Genomic DNA, 24,231 nt, shown 5'->3' with positions numbered 1-24,231 from the left:
TGTTAAGATTGATCACAAGGAGGGGCCCTCTGCATGCTGCCTGGCACATCCCAGCCTGATAAAGATGACAGATTAAGGGACTAAAGCAGGGGAATTAAGGAGCCAGGCTGTCAAACTGTCCACTGGACTGGACATTAGTGCTGATTTTTACTCTTCCCTTCCCTCGCACACTACCTCTCTCATTCTCCATCTCTCTGGTGCTTGACGCACTCTCTCTTTCATCCTCTGTCTCTCTCTTTCTCTGTCTCTCTCTTTCTCTGTCTCTCTCTTTCTGTCTTGCTCTTTGTCTCTCTCTCTCCTCTCTTCTCTCTCTCTCTCCTCTCTCTCTTCTCTCTCTCTCTCTCTCTCTCTCTCTCTCTCTCTCTCTCTCATCTCTCTCTCTCTCTCTCTCTCTCTCTCTCTCTCTCTGTCTCTCTGCCTCTGTCTCTCTGTCTCTCTCTCTGTCTCTCTTCTCTCTCTCTGTCTCTCTCTCTCTCTGTGTCTCTCTGTCTCCCTGCCTCACTCTCTCTCTCTCTCTCTCTCTCTCTCTCTCTCTCTCTCTCTCTCTCTCTCTCTCTCTCTCTCTCTCTCTCTCTCTCTCCTCTCTCTCTCTCCTCTCTCTCTCTCTCTCTATCTATCACGGTCTCTGTCTCTGTCTCTGTCTGTCTCTCTCTCTGTCTCTCTCTCTCTCTGTCTCTCTCTCTCTCTGTCTCTCTCTCTCTGTCTCTCTCTCTGTCTCTCTCTGTCTCTCTCTCTCTCTCTCTGTCTCTCTCTCTGTCTCTGTGTCTCTCTCTCTGCCTCGCTCTCTGCCTCGCTCTCTGCCTCTCTCTATCTGCCTCTCTCTCTCTCTCTCTCTATCTATCACTGTCTCTCTCTCTCTGTCTCTCTCTCTCTCTGTCTCTCTGTCTCTGTGTCTCTCTCTCTTTCTCTCTCTCTTTTCTCTCTCTCTCTTTTTCTCTCTCTCTTTCTCTGTCTCTCTCTGTCTCTGTCTCTCTCTGTCTCTCTCTCTCTCTCTGTCCCTCCCTCTCTCTCTCTCCCTCCCTCCCTCCCTCTCTCTCCCCCACCTCGAGTTACTTATCCTCAGGTAGTGTTTGTGTTGGCACTGACTAGAGGGCATAGCTTTAAGGTGAGAGGCGCTTAATTTTAAGGAGATGGGTGGGATGTTTTGAACAGAGGGTGTTGGGGGTCTGGAACGCACTGGCATGTGTGATGGGTGGAGGCAGATAGGAAAGTGGCATTTACAGCGAGGCTTTTGGATAGACACTTGGATATGACCCCTGACTGGAAATGGTAACCGAATTGTTTTTCCACAGATGCTGCTTGACATGCTGAGTTCTTCCAGCATTTCGTTTTCGGTACCATTTCTCCTCGCACATAGAATTTTAACATAAAATTCTACCAGCATCCCACTAGACTTTATGGACGTTTGAGGTCCTACAGAGTGAATATAGGGAGTTAGGAAAGATATTAAAATTCAGGAAGTTTAATGGTAGTGATAGTGAAAGATGCAGCGTGGAAACAGGACTTTGGTGCCATCATGCGTACCGATGCAAACCGCTTCGTTTTCTGAAAGTCGATCACAATCTCCTTTGACAGACTCAAAATGCTGGAGTAACTCAGCGGGACAGGCAGCACCTCTGGAGAGCAGGAATGGGCGACGTTTCGGGTCGGAAGAAGGGTCGCGACCCAAAACGTCACCCATTCCTTCTCTCCAGAGGTGCTGCCTGTCCCGCTGAGTTACTCCAGCGTTTTTTAGTGTGTCTTCGGTGTAAACCAGCATCTGCAGTTCCTCGCGACACAATCTCCTTTGTCTTGCCACCAAGTTCTCCAGAGCTGGAGTCTGGTTCCAGTCCTCGTCAAGTCCTCCTCCCTTCCATTGACTCCATTTGTATCTTACGCTGCCTCGAAGGCCAGCAGCACAATCAAGGACTAGTCTCACCCTGGCCACTCCCTCTCCTCCCCTCTCCCATCGGGGCAAAAGGTGTGAAAACGCACACCTCCAGATTCAGGGACAGTTTCTTCCCAGCTGTAATCGGGCAACTGAATCATCCTACCACAACCAGAGAGCGGTCCTGAACTACTATCCTCATTGGTGACCCTCGAATTATCTTTGATCGGACTTTACTGGCATTACCTTGCACTAAAAGTTATTCACTTATCATGAGTAAATGGCTCGATTGTAATCACGTATTGTCTTTCCGCTGACTGGTTAGCACGCAACAAAAGCTTTTCACGGTACCGTGACAATAAACTGAACTGAAAGGCGGGGGGCTCAGATCCAGTCTGAGCTTGTTACAAAGTGCGGAGAGAGAGTGCTGCCTCTCACAGATGCTGTCTTTCATTGGACCAAGGTCCCTGTCCTCTTTGTTGAGTTTCGAAGATCCATTAGTGCTTGGGTGGTTGAGGCAGACACAATAACAGCTTTGAAAAGACATTTGGACATAGATACAAACAGATTCAGAGGGTATAGGGCCGAATGCAACAAATGGGCCTAGCGTAGATTGTGGGCCGAAGGGCCTGTTTCCGTGCCCTCTGACTCTGGGACTCCGTTGAGTCACTCTTCAGCACACAAGGTATAATTTACAGAAGGAGCCAATTAACCGACAAACCCTCACGTCTTTGGGATGTGGGAGGAAACCAGAGTGCCCGTGGGAGGCCTGACAGGGAGAACATGCAAACTCCATACAGACAGCACCCAAGGTCAGGATCGAACCTGTGTCTCCGGCACTTTGAGGCAGCGGCTCTACCCGCTGCACCGCCGTGCTGGGAAGAGCAGAAGCAGTAGCAATTGATGAACGAGGAGTGAATGTCGAGGCGGCACGGTGGCGCAGCGGTAGAGTTGCTGCCTTACAGTGTCAGACCCGGGTTCGATCCTGACTACGGGTGCTGTCCGAAAGCACTTTGTATGTTCTCCATGTGACCGCGTGGGTTTTCTCTGGGTGCCCTTGGTCCCTCCAGCATCCTAAAGACGTCCAGGTTTGTAGGTTAATTGGCTTTGTTTATGTAAAAATTGTAAATTGACCCTAGTGTGTAGGATGTGCTAGTGTACAGGGTAATCGCTGGTCGACACGGACTCGATGGGCAGAAGGGTCTGTTTCCGCGCTGTATTTCTAAACTGAACTAAACTAATAAACCCAAACGACAACACCTGTTTGAGCGTTTGCCTTTTGCAAGCATGTGTATGGAAGTCACCTGGGATGGTTGGAGCATTAAGGAGTTTGAAAGCACACCTTGGATTCTTAGAAGAGGGTAAACAAGAAACATCAACCATTCCTTTCTCTCCAGAGACGCTGCCTGTCCCGCTGAGTTACTGCAGCATTATGTGTCTGTCTGCAGAGAACGGGGTCTTATGTAAAACTAACACCAAAACTAATCTATGGATTTCCATCCGTTAAGACAGAAGCAGGTGGATGTTTGGACTTCAAGGGAATGAATGAAGGAATGAACGAACGATATCACACTAGACCAAGTGGACCCGTTGGGCCCAAACCTCTCCTGCATTGGTGCAGCACCCCCTCCTCCCTCCTCCTCCCTCCCATCCCCCCCTCACCACCCTCCACCGCTCTCCCTCCCTCTACCCCCCCCCTCTCCCCCCTCCCTCCCGAGGAGATAGATTTAAACTTTAAAATGGGATAAATTTAAAAATATAACACCGATTTCAATAAAATTTCTTCCATTAGCACCAAAGGAACCACAGTGAGTAAGGTGGGCCTAAAATTGTTGGGCTATCATGTACCGTTTTGGCAGTTCAGGAACAAACAAACAAACAAGAGTTTTCGTATATAGATGTGACAAGTTTTTCACACTCAAGGTATGCAAAGAGTCGCCACATAAAGGGCGTCGATAAAGTTACAACGTATCCCGCTCCAGGTCCTCTTCTGCTCTCCCCCCTCCTCCCACCCCCTCCCTCACGGCGGTCACTCCCCCCCACGCCGGGTCCTCCGGCTCCCATGTGGCCCCACCCATGACCGCCAGCGCCCTCAATTATGAATTTGGATTGTGTGGGGCAGGGCGGGACAGAGGGCCTGCCGTACTCTGCTGATGGCGGAGCAAGTGTCGAGAGGCCTTGTGGCTTCCTGCTGCCATTGTGTCTCATAGAAAATAGGTGCAGGAGTAGGCCATTCGGCCCTTCGAGCCTGCACCGCCATTCAATATGATCATGCCTGATCATCCAGCTCAGTAACCTGTACCTGCCTTCTCTCCATACCCCCTGATCCGTTTAGCCACAAGGGCCACATCTAACTCGCTCTTAAATATAGACAATGAACTGGCCTCAACTACCTTCTGTGGCAGAGAATTCCACAGATTCACCACTCTCTGTGTGAAAAAAAACTTTCTCATCTCGGTCCTAAAAGACTTCCCCCTTATCCTTAAACTGTGACCCCTTGTTCTGGACTTCCCCAACATCGGGAACAATCTTCCTGCATCTAGCCTGTCCAACCCCTTAAGAATTTTGTACATTTCTATAAGACTCACGCTCAGGCCCTGCACAAGTGGAGCTGGCTTTTGCCAGGCTCACCCTCACCCCTGCCCCCGCCCGCCCGCCTCCAACGATAACCGAGCCAGCTGCCCGTGTTGTGGGAAGCAACTTCAAGGGGTTCAGTAAGCGGGAGATTATGCATCACTTTTTTTTTCTGTTGTCTGTCTAAGCCCACGCTGGTGTTCATTAATTACTAATTAATGCATGTGTTCCCATTCATTATGATTTAATTAGTACCCCAGGGTAATTAATGAGGGGAACTGGGTCCCGATCCAGTTGTTGCTGCCAGCGATGTGGTTGAGCGTGTAACAGCGCCATCTTTGCATAACGCTCCTTACAGCAGTCAGCCACAGATTAACTGCGGCCTCTTGTAAAAGCCCCTCTAGTCCATTCAATTTTGAAAGACTTGGACCATCGCAGTGACTTGGCAAAGCAGGGGCTTTGGCAGAACAAACTTCTCATTGTCCCACACCCTCCCCCAACACCTTCCTCCACCTCCCCCACCCTCCCCCACCACCACCACCATGTCCCACCCTCCCCCACCCTCCCCACCACCTTCCCACACCCTCCCCCACCCTCCCCATCACCTTCCCCCACCCTCCCCCCACCACCTTCCCCCACCCTCCCCCACCGCCTTCTCCCACCCTCCCCCACCGCCTTCTCCCACCATCCCCCACCCGCCTTCCCCCACCCTCTCCCACCACCTTCCCCCACCCTCCCCCACCACCTTCCCCCACCCTCCCCCACCACCTTCCCCCACCCCCTTCTCCCACCCTCCCCCACCGCCTTCTCCCACCCTCTCCCACCCTCCCCCACCACCTTCCCCCACCCTCCCCCACCGTCTTCTCCCACCCTCCCCCACTGCCTTCTCCCACCCTCCCCCCACCCTCCCCCACCACCTTCCTCCACCCTCCCCCAACACCTTCCCCCACCCTCCCCCACCACCTTCCCCCACCCTCCCCCACCACCTTCCCCCACCCTCCCTCCCCCATCCTCCCCCACCCTCCCCCACCGCCTTCTCCCCCACCACCTTCCCCCACCCTCCCCCACCAGGATCGAACTCGTGTCTCTGGCGCTGCAAGGCAGCAAAGGTATTGCTGTGCCATTGTGCTGCCCATGTGCCGGGCAAGTTTAGTTGCGCGAAAGGTAGTGGGTGGCAAGTAAGGCAGTGTCTTTTCCAAAAGCTTTTGGGTCGGCAGACTTTCAGTCTGAAGAAGGGGCCCAACCAGAATCGTCACCCGTCCCTTTACTCCAGAAACGCTGCCTGTCCCGCTGAGTTACCACAGCATCTTCTGTTGTCTATCTTTTTGATAGGCTGGGAATGAAGGATTATGGATCATACACAGGCAGTTTATCTTGGCACTGATATTGTGGGCTGAAGGGCCAGCATGGAAACAGGCCCTTCGGCCCACTGAATCCACACTGACCACCAAACGCCCGTTCACAGTGGTTCTATGTTATCCCACGTTCTCATCCACTCCCAACACACTTTACAGAGGGGCAATTAACCTCCAGAACCCCGCACGTGTTTGGAATGTGGGAAGAAGCCGGAGAACCCGGAGGAAACCCAGGGAGAAGGTGCATAGTCCACACTGACAGTACCAGAGGTCAGGATCGAACCCTGGAACTCTGGTGCGTTGAGGCATCGATCGGCTCTCCCGGTATTAGACTCTGCTGACAAAAGACGTCCGTAGAAGTGCGTTCGACCGCAGAGAATCTCTGCATCACCAGTTTAACGGAACGGATGGGAACGAGTTCCAAAACCAATAGATTCCCGGGCATTAACTTGAAGGCTGTGATTATTCTGCTGCACTGGTTTGTGGAGGAATCCAGGGAAAATATAAGTTGGTATGGCACTTTGTGAGCCACGGCCCGAGTGAATCACAATACGCTGGTGATATAATGGCGGTACTACATCATGCATAACAGGACCATCAGCCCAGCTCCCGGCTGTGCGTCTGATAATGTGGCTCCCACTGTTCCTTCAGCAGAACTGGTTAAAATGGCCCCCCTGAGCTGAGTGACAAAGAGCCGGCTTGTTAGATTCTTGACAACCTGCGGGGCCTACAATATTAAAAGCATAATTTACCAAATGCTCAAACTGTGGATGGGGGCTTTCAAATTTTACGGCGGATTTACTTAAACCACTTGCCTGCCATCATCATTCTGTTTGCTTGTTGTGCGTTTTACACAATGGAAACTCTGTGTCTGAAGTTTAGTTGCGGTGAGCAAAACAGACACAAGTTATGTACGTGCCCACGGGTCAACCCACATCATATGACTAGCAGATCAGGGGTCGGCCATGCGTGTTTTCTCAGTCCAGGTCCTATCATGGACTATATCCCCTCCCCCCTCCTCCTCCATCGTTGGATCATGGGATTAATAGACAATAGACAATAGCTGCAGGAGGAGGCCATTCGGCCCTTCGAGCCAGCACCACCATTCAATGTGATCATGGCTGATCATTCTCAATCAGTACCCCGTTCCTGCCTTCTCCCCATACCCCCTGACTCCGCTATCCTTAAGAGCTCTATCTAGCTCTCTCTTGAATGCATTCAGAGAATTGGCCTCCACTGCCTTCTGAGGCAGAGAATTCCACAGATTCACAACTCTCTGACTGAAAAAGTTTTTCCTCATCTCAGTTCTAAATGGCCTACCCCTTATTCTTAAACTGTGGCCCATTGTTCTGGACTCCCCCAACATTGGGAACATGTTTCCTGCCTCTAACGTGTCCAACCCCTTAATAATCTTATACGTTTCGATAAGATCTCCTTTCATCCTTCTAAATTCCAGTGTATACAAGCCTAGTCGCTCCAGTCTTTCAACATATGACAGTCCCGCCATTCCGGGAATTAACCTAGTAAACCTATGCTGCACGCCCTCAATAGCAAGAATATCCTTCCTCAAATTTGGAGACCAAAACTGCACACAGTACTCCAGGTGTGGTCTCACTAGGGCCCTGTACAACTGCAGAAGGACCTCTTTGCTCCTACACTAAACTCCTCTTGTTATGAAGGCCAACATTCCATTGGCTTTCTTCACTGCCTGCTGTACCTGCATGCTTCCTTTCGGTGACTGATGCTGGTTGACAGATTGTGCAGAGGGATTTTGGGGTCCAGGTCTACAGCTCCCTGAAAGTGGCAACGCAAGAGGATAGAACGGTAGAGAAGATATGTGATATGCTTGCCGTCATTGGTTCTTGGTTCTTCTTGGTTCTTGGTCCTCCAAAATATTCCAAATGGAATTTAAACTGGAGGTGGCGGAGTATGGACTTAAGCAAGAAGGGCTTCTTGGAGAAGAGCTGCCTTAAGTTTAGTTGCGGCTGGTTGTGTAACTATAGTAGGGTGAAGACTATTCCATGCTTTAATTGTGCGAGGGAAGAATGAATTGCGATGCACATCTGTATTGATAGCTGGTATCTCAAATTGAATCGTATGCCCTCGTCTACTCCTGATAGGTTTGGGTTTGGAGTAGATGTGGTCATCTATGCCGAGCTGACCATTTAACATTTTGTAAAAACAGGTCAAACGGTGGGCTTCACGTCTGTCCTGGAGAGTGTTCCACCCCAATGAATTTAGAAGTTCAGTAACACTCTCTTCTCTCTCATAGGTATTTGTAACAAAACGAGCTGCCTGTCTTTGGACACCTTCGATGGAAGAAAGGTTTTTAATTGTGTATGGGTCCCACGCTGCAACTGTGTGGTCCAAACGTGGTCTAACAAGGGTGAAGTATAACTTCTCCTTGATAGAAGTTGAACAATGATAAAAGTTGCGTCTCAGAAAATTTAGGACACCTGTTGCTTTCACCGTTCAATGTGCCGGTCAGCAAGTTACGATGCAGCTCTCTAAGACCATTGCTAGGCCGCATTTGGACTATTCTGTGCAGTTCTGGCCATCCCGTTACAGGAAGGATGTGGAGACTTAGGGGAGGGTGCGGAAGAGGTTTACCAGAGGTTTGCCTGGATTAGAAGGCGTTAGCGACGGGGAGAGGTTGGACAAACGTGGATTGTTTTCTCTGGGACGTCTTGAGTTTGAGGGGAGGCCTGATTAGGGTCGCCAACTGTTCCGCCTTAGCCGGGACATTCCCGTATTTTGGGCTAAATTGGTTTGTCCCATACAGGACCGCCCTTGTCCCGTATTATTAGTAGGGTCACCAACTTCCTCGCTTCCAAAGAAGGGACAAAGGGTGACGTCACCGCCCCGCGTCCCATGTGACCTCACCTGGCTAGTGGCCACGTGCTCCCACTCCCGGGTCGGGCGGCCGCCATTGGCGGAGCGGGAGCACATGGCCGCTGGCCAGGATGAGGTTTCATGGGGCGCAGGGCAGCGACGTCACCATGTCCCGTGTTTGGGAGTGAGGACGTTGGCGACTCAGAAAGGTTTTAATAATAGTGAATTAATTTAAGGAAGCTGGGATTTTAACCTGTTCAGTGCCACACCTGAGTATACTTGGGTCATGGCCAATAGTGCAAAATAAACTTGGCAGTGAACAGGTTAAACTAAGACCCTATATGACGGGGGTAGATAGGATAGACAATCAGAACATTTTCGCAGGGTGGAAATGTCAAAGACTAGAGGGCAGATGTAGCTTTAACTGAGACAGGTAAAGTTTAAAGGAGTTTAAAGAGGCAAGTATTTTACACAGGGTGTGCTGTGAGCCTGGAACATGCTGGTACTGGAGGCAGAAATGTTATGGCATTTGAGTCTGTTGGATATGCGGGGAATGGAGTGACACAGGTCATGTGCAAGCAGAGGAGATTAGTTTAACTTGGCATCTTGCTCGGCATGGACGTGGAGGGGCTGAAGGGCCTGTTCCTGTGCTGTACTGTTCTATGTTCTATGTACATCTGCTCTGCATTGATTGTTGCCGGTGGCCTCGCCATTGTTTAACCCGCGGACAGCACCATTGAGAAGGCCCGGCTCGTCAAGGACGAGTCTCATCCCGGTCACTCCCTCTTCTCCCATCTCCCATTGGGCAAAATGTTATAGAAGTGTAAAAACGCCCACCTCCAGGTTCAGGGCCAGTTTTTTCCCTCGCTGTTAACAAGCTACCAACAACTAGAGAGCAGCCCTGAGCTACCATCTACCTCATTGGAGACCCTGGGATTATCTTTAATCGGACTTGACTGGACTTTTATCTTGCACTAAACATCATTCACGTTATTCCCTTTAGCATGTATCTGTACATGACGCCTAGGTCACCATCTTGTATTGGCTTTTCGCTGAAAGGTTAGCACGTGACAAAAGCTTTTCACTGTACCTCGGTACACGTGGCAATAAACTAAACTAAAGTAAACTAAACATGTAGGAAAGAACTGCAGATGCTGGTTTACCCCGAAGAGAGACATAACATGCTGGAGCAACTCAGGAGGTGAGGCAGCATCTCTGGAGAAAAGGAATAGGTGACATTTCTATTAAGACTCGCCTTCGGCCTGAGAACCAGGAGGGAGGGAACCTAGTGGTACGAAAAGGTACAGAATAATTCAGAGCCGGCACCAATAACCAAAGAGCCCACAATTTATTCACAAAATGCTGGAGTAACTCAGCAGGTCAGGCAGTATCTCAGGAGAGAAGGAATGGGTGACATTTCGGGTCGAGACCCTTCTTCAGACTGAAGAAGGGTCTCGACCCGAAACGTCACCCGTCCCTTCTCTTCAGAGAGGGGCTGCCTGTCCCGCTGAGTTACTCCGGCATTTTGAGCCTATCCCAGCTGGTCGGTGTTACTTGGTCAATGTGGCTATGGCTATACTTGGCAGCTTGCTGCCTGGCAGAGTTGGCACGCACCGACCATCCTCATCACTATTCCACTGGGGACGTACGTGAAAGATATTCCTATTCTGCAAATGGTCGGAGTTTTTAAAGTGGTTTGAAATTATTAGATTGTTAGAAAAGCATAACCTAATTGACACTGTGAGGATATAGCCTTTGATGATGTCACATACATTTTCTGTCTCCTTGCTAATCTTATAGTCCAAATCATATTAATGTTCACTGTCCGGTTTTTCATTCAGCCGGTTATATAGTCCCGAGCTCGTGCTGCCTAGATATTAATTCTTTAATTTCACTCTTTTTTTTAGAAAAAAGTACTGAATGCTCCGGTTGGGTTTTTTTTTTGCACAGTTATGGTTACCCAGTGTTTAGGTCAGCACAGCAGGTAGAGCTGCTGCTTCACAGCGCCAGAGGCCCCCAGGTTTCATCCTGACCTCAAATGCTGTCTGTGTGGAGTTTGCACCTTCTCCCTGTCACCGGGTGGGTTTCCTCCTGATTCTCCAGTTTCCTCCCACATCCCAAAGACGTGAATTTCTAGGTTAATTGGCCTCTGTAAGTAGCCCCTCGCGAGCAGGGAGACGATGGGAAAGTAGGACAATGCAGAACGAGTGTGAACGAGTGATCGATGGTCGGCATGGACTCGATGGGCTGAAGGGCCTGTTTTCATGATAGATCTCTAAACTAAATTGAACTACGCTATTACAGTTACTAATTTATTGTATTTTTGATTAATATGTATTTATCTGTGTGTTATTGCATAATGGTCTGTTAAGCTGCAACAAGTAGGGATTTCATTATTCCACAGTCGATACACATGACAATTAAACACTCTGGACTCTTGAGTGTTCAATATCTCAATTTGACAGCAGGTATTGCAGGCAGGGAAATTACTCTTAAGATTAAGCCCATTACATAGTATGTGCGTGTGTGTGTGTGTCTGTCTTTGTGTGTGTGTACCTGTCTATGTGTGTGTGTGCGTGTTTTTCTGTCTATGTTTTTGTGTGTGCGTGTGTTCTGTCTTTGTGTGTGTGGTCCTGTCTGTTTTTGTGTGTGTGTTCCTGTCTGTGTGTGTGTGTGTGTGTGCGTGCGTGCGTGCGTGCGTGTGTGTGTGTGCGTGTGTGCGTGTGTGTGCGTGTGTGTGCGTGCGTGTATGTGTGTGTTTCTGTCTTTGTGTGTGTGTGTGTGTTTCTGTCTTTGTGTGTGTGTGTGTATGTGTCTATGCTTTTGTGTGTTCATGTGTGCGCACAAATGCACGTCTCTTGCTTGTCATTTTGTGTGTTTGTACATGTCTGGGTGCTGGTCACATATGAGTGCAAGTATATTTCTGCTAAACCAGTTCTCCATGGTGGCACATTGGCTTAGATGGCAGAGCTGCTGCCTCGCGGCGCCAGAGACCTGGGTTCCATCCTAACCTTGGGTGCTGTCTGTGAGGAGATTGCTTGTTCTCTCTACGACCGAGTGGGTTTCCTCCGGGTGCTCCGGTTTCCTCCCACATCCCAAAGAAGTGCGAGCTTGTTGGTGAATTGCCCTCTGTAAGGTGGTCCTAGTGGATGCGAAAGTGGGATAACATAGAATTTAGTTTAGTGTGAAAGCTGTTTAGTGTTTAGTACCGTGAAAAGTTTTCTGTTGCTGACTAACCAGTCTCGTGCAAGATAAAGTCCAGTAAAGTCCGATCAAAGATAGTCCGAGGGTCTCCAATGAGGTAGATAGTAGCTCAGCACTGCTCTCTAGTCGTTTGTAGGATGGTTCAGTTGCCTGATAGCAGCTGGAAAGAAACTGTTCCTGAATCTGGAGGTGTGCATTTTAACACTTGGATACCTCTTGCCTGATGGGAGAGGGGAGAAGAGGGAGTGTAAACAGGTGATCGATGGTCAGTGTGGACTCGTCGGGCCGAGCGGCCTGTTACCTTGCTGTGCCTTTCAACCAATCAATCAGTCATTTCTCTGTGGGAAGTTGCACAATTTATAAGGGGAATTTCCTGGGGTTATTGGAATTGTTGAGTTTGGGTCTTTGGTGGATCACTGAAGCTGCCTACTTGGACTAGCAGGGACCCGATGGGCCAAATGATGTCCAACCTAGTAAGAAGTGAGCAGGAAGAAACTGCAGACGCTGGTTTAAACGGAAGATACAGACAATGAAACCTGGAGTAACTCAGCGGGGGGACAGGCAGCATCTCTGGAGAGAAGGAATGGGTGACGTTTTGGGTCGACACCCTTCTTCAGAAGATGGGTCAAGGCCCGTCTGACGAAGGGTCTCGACCCAAGACGTCACCCGTTCCTTCTCTCCAGAGATGCTGCCTGTCCCCCCGCTGAGTTACTCCAGCTGTTTGTGTCCACCTGTAGAAGGAATGGGTGACGTTTTGGGTCGAGACCCTTCTTCAGACCTTGGGGTTAGTAACGTCCGTGTGCCGTCGGGCTGCAGGGGTCTGAGCCGGGGCTCGGAGACGCCGATCCTGGCGTCTCTGGCCATCGCGACACTTAACTCTGAAGGGCAGCGAGCACGACGGGCGTGGGTTTAATAAGTGATCCGCAGCACTCTGAATTCATCAGTCAGTGGGAATAAATGCTGCTGCATGTGCCTGTCCCCTCAGCTTGTTGCTTAATAAGCACCTGACAGCTGAAAATTTGTTGTGATACACCCTGCTCTTCCTGTTCATATGCAGCATCATGCCTTCAGTCTCAGAAGTGATATTAGAGGCATATTGATTTTAAATCTGTTCAGTGTACGCTGTAATTGTATATTAGAAACTGGCGTCTCTGCTGACAGTGTGTGCTGTGGACGCACGCTTCATCCATTGCCACAGAGTCTGGGAGGGAAGTGAAGACCTTGGTGCTTAAAGGGAAGGGAGAAGGATTCACTGGAGGGGGGGGGGGGGGGGGCGTTTGAACCAGGAGATATGATCTAACCAGAGAGTGGAATGGGGGAAGGAAAGGCAGTGAGCTAAACAGATAAAGGAATCCTTTTAAAACAATCTCGAGCGCAGACAGGTAAAATTGGCAGCCAGGAATGTGCGGGGCTGGGTGGCTGCTGGCAGCTGACCCATGACTGCGTTCTGACGGTGGTCTTCGGGCCCCCCTGTGTTCCAGGCAGCTCATTGAGACAAGTGGCCGAACAAGGCCATTGTTTGTCCGAGGGTCTTTTCTCCGTCGGTCTCTCGCCTGATCTCTGTCAAGGGTATCGGCATTAATTCTCTCGGGGAAAGGAAAGGTGGGGGAGGAGGGCGGCTGCTGAGAGAGGGGGACATTTCATTCCTGCTAAAGCCGTCAAGAAGAGAAAGCGCGGAGAAGAAGAAACAAAAAACAGGGTTCGGTTTTCGCAGAGCCAAGTTGTTTTTTAAAACATTTTTGCGGAGCTGGTAATTGACTTTGCAAAGCGACTCTGTTCACCTGACATCAAAAGTGATCAAGGAGTTGGTTTGAGGGTATAATGGTTTGCATTTTTTGATCTCTCTTTCCTGCAGATGAAATCTTAGGAAAGCGGAGAGTCTGTTCGCCAAACAACAACAGTGAGTGTCCGGAAGTCAAACGGCGAAGGAGTGAATCACCGAAAGGTAGGTTTCAATGCTGGACAAAGCCAGGTTACTACACTGCGCTCTCTGTTTTGGTGACATGGTTTCTCATTAGTCGTAGAGCATGGATGCAGGCCCTTTGGCCCATCTTGCCAATGACAGCCAAGTTGGCCTCGTGGGCTAGTCCCATTTGCCTGCATTTGGCCCATATCCCTCTGTATCGCCAGGTGTATCTCCAGGTCACCTCAGGTCGGCCAACTTGGGGCTACTGACCTGACTATCCCGCGGTCTAGGCTTAAGCTCAGGGGCTCCTAGACTGTGGAGCAGCATCCCTCTCCCCATCAGAACTGCCCCCTCCATCGACTCCTTTAAGTCCAGGCTCAAAACCTATTTCTACTCCCTAGCGTTTGAGGCCCATTGAGGGGGCGCTGTGAACTGTTTATGTATGTGCTGTTATGTTTGTGTGCCATTGTATGTTCTTTCTTAGTACCTGAACTGATGTACAGCACTTTGGTCAACGTGGGTTGTTTTTAAATGTGCTATACAAATAAAATTGACTTGACTTGACTTGACTTGACTGTATCCTCCCATATCCATATATCGGTCCAAATGTCTTTAGCAAATTGTACTTGTATCCGGTTCCATTGCTTCCTCTGGCAGCTCGTTCCAGATATGGACTCCCCTCCAGGTGTAAATGCTGTCCCTGAGATCCCTCTTAAATATCCCTCTCTCCCTTCTCACCTTGAACCCATCCTGGGGAAAGGTTTATTGTCACGTGTACCGAGGTACAGTGAAAAGCTTTTGTTGCGCGCTAACCAGACAGCGGGCAGGCAGTACATGATTATAATGGAGCCATCTGCAGTGTACGGATACATTATAAAGGGACTAATGTGAAGAATGTTTAGTGCAAGATAAAGTCCAGGATAGTCCGATCAAAGATAATCCAAGGGTCCCCAATGAGGTTAATGGTAGCTTTCTAGTTGTTGGTAGGACGGTTCTGAAAAAAGACTGACTGTGATGCGTGCCCCTTGTGGTCTTGTACACCTCAGTAAGGTCACCCCCTCTCTTCAAAGGGAAACGTCCCAGCCTCATGAGCCTTTATAACTCAACCCCTCGAGTCCTGGCAATGTCCTGCTGAATCTCTTCTGCATCCTTTCCAACTTAGTAGCATATTCCCTTCCCCCTCCCACTCTCCTTCGTTCCTATGGTACATGTGGCTAAGGGTGGGACCTCAAAGCACTCCCAGGGCCTGGGCACTGCCAGCCCCATGTAGTAAGAGCAACATCTCCTACCTGAAAGTGATTGGGAGTTTGGCCATTCCATATATTTCCCTCAGTCCCGATCGCAAGACGGAAGGCCAGAGGTGGCACGGTGGTGCAGCTGGTCGAGCCCGATGCCTCACAGCACCTGAGACCCGGGTTCGACCCAGATCTCGGCTGTTGGCCATGTGGAGTTTGCAGGTCCCACCCTGTGACCACGTGGGTTTCCTCCGGGTGCTCCGGTTTCCACACATATCCCAAAGACGTGCGGGTTTGCAGGTTAATTGGCCTCTGTACATTGCCCCCAGTGTGTAGCGAGTGGACGAGAAAGGGGGATAACATGGAGCTAGTGTGAACGGGTGATCGATGGTCAGCGCGGACTTGGTGAGCCGAAGGTGCTGTTTCCACGCGATAGGAACACCTGGAAAATGTAAAGGAATCTCTGCCATTGTAACGGCATATTCCAGTTTGCACCGATACACTTTGACGTCTGGTACTGAGGGCCTTTGTCACACAATGCATCAGATACAAGGACCTGCAGATCCTGGTTTACAAAAAAAACACACATATAAAGTGCTGGAATAACTCAGCAGGTCAGGCAGCATCTCAGGAGAACATGGATAGGTGACGTTTCAGGTCGGGGCCCTTCTTCGGAAAGGTTAGTCTTTCCATTCGGGGCGGCACGGTGGCGCAGCGGTAGAGTTGCTGCCTCACAGCACCAGAGACCCAGGTTCCAACCTGACTACGGGCGCTGTCCGTACGGGGTTTGTACGTCCTCCCCGTGACCGCGTGGGTTTGCTCCTGTCTCCTCCCACACTCCAAAGACGAACTGGTTTGTAGGTTAATTGGCTTCGGTAAAAATTGTAAATCGTCCCCGAATGCGGAGGATGACATCAGTGTACTGGTCGGCATGGACTTGGTCTCCACTCTGTATCTCTAAAGTTTAAAGTCTAATTGGGCTGAAGCACAAGATGCATTTGCAGTATTGTTGTTTGGATGTCATGTTGAGGGGTTTTACACTTCCTTATTGGGAATGTGTCCTGTTCAATGTACTTGCTGTACTTGTGCCGTTACTGAATCTCCTAGTCCCATGCGTAATTTAAACTGATGGTTGACCATAGAGTTTCACATTAACAGTCAAACCAAGTTATTGGTAAAAGCGACTTTCAATGAGTGAAGGTACTGTCCGATTCACCTCTGCCCCATTGCGGATATTGGACTTTGTGTCTTGTACTGTAAGAAAATAACTGCAGATGCTGGTACAAATCGAAGGTATTTATTTCACAAAATGCTGGAGTAACTCAGCAGGTCAGGCAGCATCTCAGGAGAGAAGGAATGGGTGACGTTTCGGGTCGAGACACTTCTTCAGACTGTCTCTTGTACTGATGTGCTACAATGCTCACACAGTCTAAGAATAAAGGGGAGGCCATTTAAAACCGAGATGAGAAAATACTTTTTACACCCAGAGAGTTATAAATATGTGGAATTCTCTGCCACAGAAGGTAGCAGAGGCCAATTCACTGGATGAATTTAAAAGAGAGCTAGACAGAGCTCTAGGGGCTAGCGGAATCAAGGGAGAAGGCAGGAACGGGTTACTGATTGTGGATGATCAGCCATGATCACAATGAATGGCGGTGCTGGCTCGAAGGGCCAAATGGCCTCCTCCTGCACCTATTTTCTGTGTTAATGCTGAGAACTACATTTTGCACTTCTCTTGTGCTCTGCGTGTTGTACTTGTACTTGAGTTTGACATGACTGTATGTGCAGGTTCTTCTGTTTTAATTGGATAGCAGGCAAAACAAATTTTTTCATTGTGCTTTGGAACATGTAAATCTCGTGACACACAGAGGTTCATGATGACGTGTTGATGGAGAAGGGCAGGAGATTTGTTGTGGTACTTTTAGTTTACTTTAATGCCAAGTGTACCGAGGTACAGTGTAAAGCATTATGTTGCGTGCTAACCAGCCAGCGGAAAGACTAGATACGATTGCAATCGAGACATCCCCAGTGTACAGATGCAGGAGAAAGGGCATGGCATTTAGTGCAAGGTAAAGTCCAGTAAATCCTGATTAAAGATAGTCCAATGGCCTCCAGCGAGGTAGATTGTAGCTCAGGAAGGCTCTCTAGTTGTTGATAGGATGGTTCAGTTGCCCGATAACAGCTGGACAGAAACTGTCCCTGGATTTTACGGTATGTGCTCTCAAGTTTTTGGATCTTCTGCTGGACGGGAGTGGGGAGAAGAGGGGATGACTGGGGTGAGAAAGGTCCTTGGTTATGTTGTCTACTTTGTCAAGCCAGCGTGAAGTGGAGAGGGGGGTCGATGGTGGGGAGGCCGGTATGTGTGCTGGACTGGGCCACATCCGCAACTCGTGACATTTTCTTGCAGTCCTGGGCGGAGCTGTCGCCAAACCATGTTGTGGTCTTATCGAAACGTATGAGATTATTAAGGGGTTGGACACGTTAGAGGCAGGAAACATGTTCCCAATGTTGGAGGAGTCCAGAACAAGGGTCCACAGTTTAAGAATAAGGGGTACGCCATTTAGAACTGAGATGAGGGAAAACTTTTTCAGTCAGAGAGTTGTGAATCTGTGGAATTCTCTGCCTCAGAAGGCAGTGGAGGCCAATTCTCTGAATGCATTCAAGAGAGCTAGATAGAGCTCTTAAGGATAGCAGAGTCAGGGGGTATGGGGAGAAGGCAGGAACGGGGTACTGATTGAGAATGATCAGCCATGATCACATTGAATGGCGGTGCTGGCTCAAAGGGCCGAACGGCCTCCTCCTGTACCTATTGTCTATTGTCTATTGATGCATCCGGATAGAATGCGTTCTACGCAACATCTGTAGAAGTCGGTATGAATCATTGGAGACACACCAACCTTCCTTCAGGTTCTGAGGAAGTAGAGGCATTGATGTGCTTTCTTGACCGGACCTTCAATGTGGTTGGTGCAGGGCAAGCAGTTGGTGATATTTATGCCTAGGAACCTGAAGCCATTGGTCATCTCCACTTTGACACCATAGATGGTGATTAACCATGAACTCCTCCTTGCTTCCAGAAGTCAATAACTTGATCCTTTGAGCTACTTGAACAATGGACCATTGTGGGCCCCACCCTTCCTTCCCGTCATCGTTGCGGACTCTGCTTTGTTCTGTACCTCCTCCAGTCTCCCCCTCCCTGACTCTCAGTCCGATGAAGGGTCTCGGCCCAAAATGTCACCTGTTCCTTTTCTGCAGAGATGCGGCCTGACTATCGACTAGCTCCTTTGACTTGCTGATGTTGAGGGAAAGGTTGTTGTCTTGGCACCATGTTATGAAGCTCTCTACCTCCTTCCTTGCACTGGATCCCATCACTGTTCGAGATTTCATCATCATGTGGTTGGGGAGGGTTTCTTTCTTGTGGATCCATGATGTCTCAAAACGTAGCTCTGATGCTCTACCCAGACACACGGGGCAGTAGATGTTGGTTGACAAAAAAAAGACGCAAATGTGCTGGAGTAGCTCAGCGGGTCAGGCAGCATCTCTGGGGAACATGGATAGGTGACGTTTCGGGTTGGGACCCTTCTTCAGACTGATTGTAGTAGGGGGAGGAGAAAGCTGGAAGGGAGGTGGAGGCGGGACAAAGTCAGGCAAGTGATAGGTGGGTACTGATGCGGCGGGTGTGGGGGGGAGGGGTTAGGCAGATGAGTGGACAAAGGCCGGAGATGAAAAGACAAAAGGCCGTGGGATAAGGAGAGAAGAGGCAAGAAATGTGAAGCCAGAGGAAAGGACATAGGTGGAAGGGGATGGGGGGGAGGGCAAAGGAGGGTGGGATGGTGGGACAATTGGGTGGAGAGGGGAAAAAATGGGGGGAGGTTGGTGTTGGAGAATTCAATGTATATTCCATTGGGTTGTAAGCTAGTTATGTGGAATATGAGTAGGAAGGAACTGGAGACGCTGTTTAAACTGAAGAGAGACACAAAATGCTGGAGTAACTCAGCGGGACTGGCAGCATCTCTGGAGAGAAGGAATGGGTGACGTTTCGGGTCGAGACCCTTCTTCGGACCCTGTCCCGCTGAGTTTCTCCAGCTGTTTGTGTCTCTGTGGGATATGAGGTACTGTTCCTCCATTTTGAGTGCCTCACCGGCAGTATCCTGTACAAAGGTGAGGCATTATATTAACGCAGGTAGGCTGATATTTCACGGTGTCATTCCAGGGCCTGTGAGCTCAGTGTGTTTGCCCATTGTCACACACTTGGGCGTGTTAGAACTTTAGTTGCAGATTAATCGTTCCTTTAATCATAAATGTTAGAGGGTTATCATGAAGCCTTTGTGTACCAGGGACTACGCTGGGAATGTAGGCTGCTTTCTGGCCCCTTTTAATGTGTAATATTCGGAGAGAGAAAAAAAGTGGCGATGAAGGCGTGGAGTGGAGTATGTGGCTCAGCCTTTAATTAACGAGGGAGTGGAGGTGTGACCGTGCCTGATGATTAGGGGGATCAGGCCAGTGTCACCCTATAATAATGGGTGTAAACCCTAATGTTACAGTCCGCTGGTATTATCACTGACTGAGCACTTGGAAATTTCTAGTGCAAGAAGGAACTGCAGACGCTGGTGTACACCAAAGATAGACACAGAATGCTGGAGTAACTCAGCGGGTCAGGCAGCATCTCTGAGGCGGCACAGTGGCGCAGCGGTAGAGCTGTTGCATGACAGCTCCAGAGACCCCGGTTCGATCCTGACTACGGGAGCTGTCTGTACAAAGTTTGTATAAAGTCTTTCCTTCTTCACCATAAACCTGTGCCTTCTGGTTCTCAATTCCCCTACTCTGGGCAAGAGACACTGTCGTCTACCTGCTCTATTCATCTCTATAAGATTGTACACATCTATAAGATTGTACACCTCCAGAAGATTATACACATGGGGTCTCCACCCGAAACATCTCCCATTCCTTCTCCCCAGAGATGCTGCCTGTCCCGCTGAGTTACTCCACCTTTTTGAGTCTATTTTCTATAAGATTATACACTTCTATAAGATCGTACACATCTATAAGATCATAGGTATTTATTCACAAAATGCTGGATTAACTCAGCGGGTCAGGCAGCATCTCAGGAGAGAAGGAACGGGTGACGTTTCGGGTCGAGACCCTTCTTCAGACTGATGTCAGGGGGGCGGAACTATAGATCGTACATCTGAAGAAGGGTCTCGACCCGAAACGTCACCCATTCCTTCTCTCCCGAGATGCTGCCTGACCTGCTGAGTTACTCCAGCATTTTGTGAATAAATACCTTCGATTTGTGCCAGCATCTGCAGTTATCTTCTTGTACACATCTATAAGATCATTTCCCACTTCTTGATGGGAACATGTGCAGAATCCTCTCGGGTGGGTCGTGGCCCAGTTTATGACGTGTTGGGTCTCACCGGGACCTGCCCCTGCTAATTTTCCCTCTGCTCGACCTCAGTAAGCCGGGAGATACAGCCGGCATAAAACTCGTGGAGTAAAACCGCTCCCCTTTAGCTCTATGTTGGAGGTGTTAACCCGAGCTCCCGAGAAGGCTGGGATCAAACCTGCCCTGTTGCCGAGAGAGAGCTGGGAACGTTTGAATACATCAGTACGCTGGGAGCTGGAGCACAACCTGCGTAGATGAATGGATTATATGTTAATGTTGCCCCCTGACTGATGTAGTGTTTTGTTTGGGTGAGGTTGGCGTTTACAGTGATGTTGATAAGAATGTGCATTAATCACTTTGAACCTTGCCCCGGCTGTACAGTACATCAATACTGCCCCGTGTACTCACTGTTCCCCTGCTGATTGCACTAATCACAGCACTTTTTGAAAGGGAGAGGTAACCTTCGCAATCTTTTCACTTAGTTGAGTGCAACGTTGTGGCTTAACAATTGCCCAGCTATTTGCAAACTGGATTTGCAAAGAGAGTCTGGATAATGATGCAAGGGTCCTTGTCACGGATTATCCCGAACAGCTCCGTAACTGAGGATTCTAGTCTTTAGACTTTAGAATTCAGAGATACAGCGCAGAAACAGGCCCTTCGGCCCACCGGGTCCGCGTCGCCCAGCGATCCCCGCACATCCTACACCCACTAGGGACAATTTTTACATTTACCCAATCAATTAACCCACATACCTGTACGTCTTTGGAGTGTGGGAGGAAACCGAAGATCTCGGAGAAAACTCACGCAGGTCACGGGGAGAACGTACAAACTCCGTACAGACGGCGCCCGTAGTCAGGATCGAACCCGAGTCTCCGGCGCTGCATTCGCTGTAAGGCAGCAACTTTACCGCTGCGCCACCGTGCCGCCCTGATTTAGACTTTAGAATTCAGAGATACAGCGTGGAAACAGGACCCTCGGTCAACTGAATCCGCGCCACCCAGCTATTACCCCGTACACTAACCTACGCGCACTGGGGACAATTTTTCAACTTTCCAAAGCCAATTAACCTACAGACACAGGCACGTCTTTGGGGTGCGTGAGGAAACCGGAGCACCTGGAGGGAACCCACGCGGTCACGGGGAGAACATACAAACTCAGTACCGACAGCACCCGTAGTCAGGATTGAACCCGTGTCTCTGGCGCTGTAAGGCAGCAACTCTACCGCTGCACAAATATGCTGCCCGTAACTGGCTGTTTCAAGGACAGATATCAAGTGCTGCTGGAAGGTCACTAACTCGGTGAAAGACGCTCTCTCTGGTCTGCCCGAGCTTTGTTGTTCTCCCAGCAGAGTGAGATGTCCGTCGGGGAATGTTGCCCACTGGCCCGCTGCAGACTGCAGGAGTACGTGCTGAGGGACGCACTGAAGCTCGGTGCAGCCAACGCCAAGGCCCTGTGGGGGAGGACCACAGTCTAGGGTCCTTCCACTGCTGGACATTGGGGGGGGGCAGAGCCCGGTGGGGACACCCTCAAACAATGGAAGGGATGTCACCCCAGGGGGCCACATGAGTGGCAAGGGTGCCCGGTACAATGATGGTTTTGTGATCACCACCAAAATATAACGCTAATGAATGTATATATCGCCACTGAGAATGTCGGAATTTTTCACAGTTCTTGTTTTCTATATATTTTTTGTTCTGAACAAAAGTTTATTTTTGGGGTTAAAAAAAAAAGTTGGAAGTGGACGGAGCAAGAAGGATGTTTGTCCCTTGGAGAACTCCTGACATTCCCACATCCTGGACACCAAATGCCGGAGTAACTCAGCGGGTCAGGCAGCATCTCTGGAGAAATGAAGAAGGGTCTCGACCCGAAACATCACACGTCCCTTTCCTCCACAGATGCTGCCTGACCCGCTGAGTTACTCCGGCATCTTGTGTCCACCTTCGATTTAAAGCGGCATCTGCAGTTTTTTCTTTCCTTCAAATACTTCAAGCTGATTATCAGCATCACAAAGGCTTTCTGTGCTGCCCTTGGCCCCTGTGTAAACTTGCTTTATTGCAGATGGAATTGTGACAGGCAATCGTAAGGAAAGTAGGAACAAGGCAAAGCCGAGCGGTCACTTGAGCGTGCCTTGTATTCAGTGACCCGGCTGAGCATTGTCTCCCGAGCCCCGCGATTGCTGTGAGATCCAAAAATCAATCCATCTCGGCCATGAATATTCCCGACGACTGCGTTTCTGCAGCCCTCTGCACTATTCCCTCAGCCCTCACTTGAGAAGTTCCTTTTCTCCGATCCCGACCCCCCGGTTGTTGCCTCTCCTGACACCTGGCCCCCTGGCCTCCCCGCCCCCCCCCCCCTCCTCCCCCCCCCCCCCCCACCACTCCCTTCGAGAACTTGGCGTCCCAACCCGTTAACCCCCCCATCTTTCAAACACAGGCCGACTCAGCCCGATATCCGCTTGGAGCAAAACTGCTCAACCCAGGCACTAAATCCAGTCAATCCCGACAGCTGTAACCTTTTTATTTCTGGGAAAGGATCCAGATGCAGTGATTGCTGCAGTCCAGATGTGGCTGCAGCTGTACCTGTTCATCCCTGGCCTTTTGCTTCCACCCACCCTGCTGGCCATCCCTCAATGCTTGTTCATGGCCCGGTTCAACGGTGTTGTTGCCACACGGACCAACACATAGTGAGATTACTTCCTTACATGCAGCTCAGTACAGTGCGGCAATATGACACACGCTCCTGCTGCTGCCAGTACTTGGGGAGTCCCAGAGCGCGGGCAGCTGAGTGGCTCAGCTGGCAGAACCGCTATCTCACTACCTCAGAAACCCGGGCTCAATCCTGACCACCTCTAAGGGTGCTGTCTAAGTGGAGTTTGCACGATGGGGCGAGTGTTTGCATGATCACCCTGTGACTGCGAGGGTTTCCCCAAGGTGTTCCGGTCTCCTACCATACCTCGAAGACATGTGAGTTGGTGGGTTAACTGGAGGTTGTGCCTCGAACCCAGTGTGTAGGTGAGTGGTGGAATCTGGAGGAGTTAGACTTTAGACTGTGGAGATACAGCAAGGAAACTTCGGCCCTTCGGCGCACCAAGTCCACTTTGGTGGCAAGAACAGGAAGGCAGATTATTATCTGAATGGTGTCACATTAGGAAACGGGGAGGTGCAACGAGACCTGGGTGTCCTTGTACATCAGACACTGAAAGTAAGCATGCAGGTACAGCAGGCAGTGAAGAAAGCTAATGGCATGTTGGCCTTTGTTGCGAGAGGATTTGAGTTTCGCAGCAAGGAGGTCCTGCTGCAGTTGTACAGGGCCCTGGTGAGACTGCACCTGGGGTATTGTGTGCAGTTTTGGTCTCCTAATTTGAGGAAGGACATTCTTGCTATTGAGGGAGTGCAGCGTAGGTTCACCAGGTTAATTCCTGGGATGGCGGGACTGACATATGATAAAAGAATGGATCGACTGGGCTTGTGTTCACTGGAGTTTAGTAGGTTGAGTGGGGATCTTATAGGAACAACAAAATTCTTAAAGGATTGGACAGGCTCGATGCAGGAAAAATGTTCCCCATGTTGGGGGAGTCCAGAACCAGGGGTCACAGTTTAAGATAATAAGGGGCAGGCCATTTAGGACTGAGATGAGGAAAATCATTTTCACCCAGAGAGTTGTGAATCTGTGGAATTCTCTGCCACAGAAAGCAGTGGAGGCCAATTCACTGGACATTTTCAAGACAGAGTTAGATAGAGCTCTTAAGGCAAACTGAATCAAGGGATTTGGGGAAAAAGCAGGAACGGGGTACTGATTTTGGGTGATCAGCCATGATCATATTGAATGGCGGTGCTGGCTCGAAGGGCCGAATGACCTACTCCTGCACCTAGTTT

General features: G+C 49.8%; 1 protein-coding gene across 1 annotated transcript in view; it reads left to right on the top strand.

Moving 5' to 3' along the window:
* The window catches only part of samd11 (sterile alpha motif domain containing 11), a 294,059-nt gene that overhangs the window by 175,642 nt on the left and 94,186 nt on the right, over nt 1-24,231 (top strand). Inside the window, 1 exon segment of the mRNA XM_078425233.1 lies at nt 13,688-13,777. Within this exon segment, the coding sequence (XP_078281359.1) occupies nt 13,688-13,777 (90 nt within the window).

Source organism: Rhinoraja longicauda, chromosome 30 (genome assembly GCF_053455715.1).
Source record: "Rhinoraja longicauda isolate Sanriku21f chromosome 30, sRhiLon1.1, whole genome shotgun sequence".
NCBI lineage: Eukaryota > Metazoa > Chordata > Chondrichthyes > Rajiformes > Arhynchobatidae > Rhinoraja > Rhinoraja longicauda.
The sequence above is the reverse complement of the archived record's forward strand: the minus strand, read 5'-3'. Positions and strand labels throughout refer to the sequence as shown.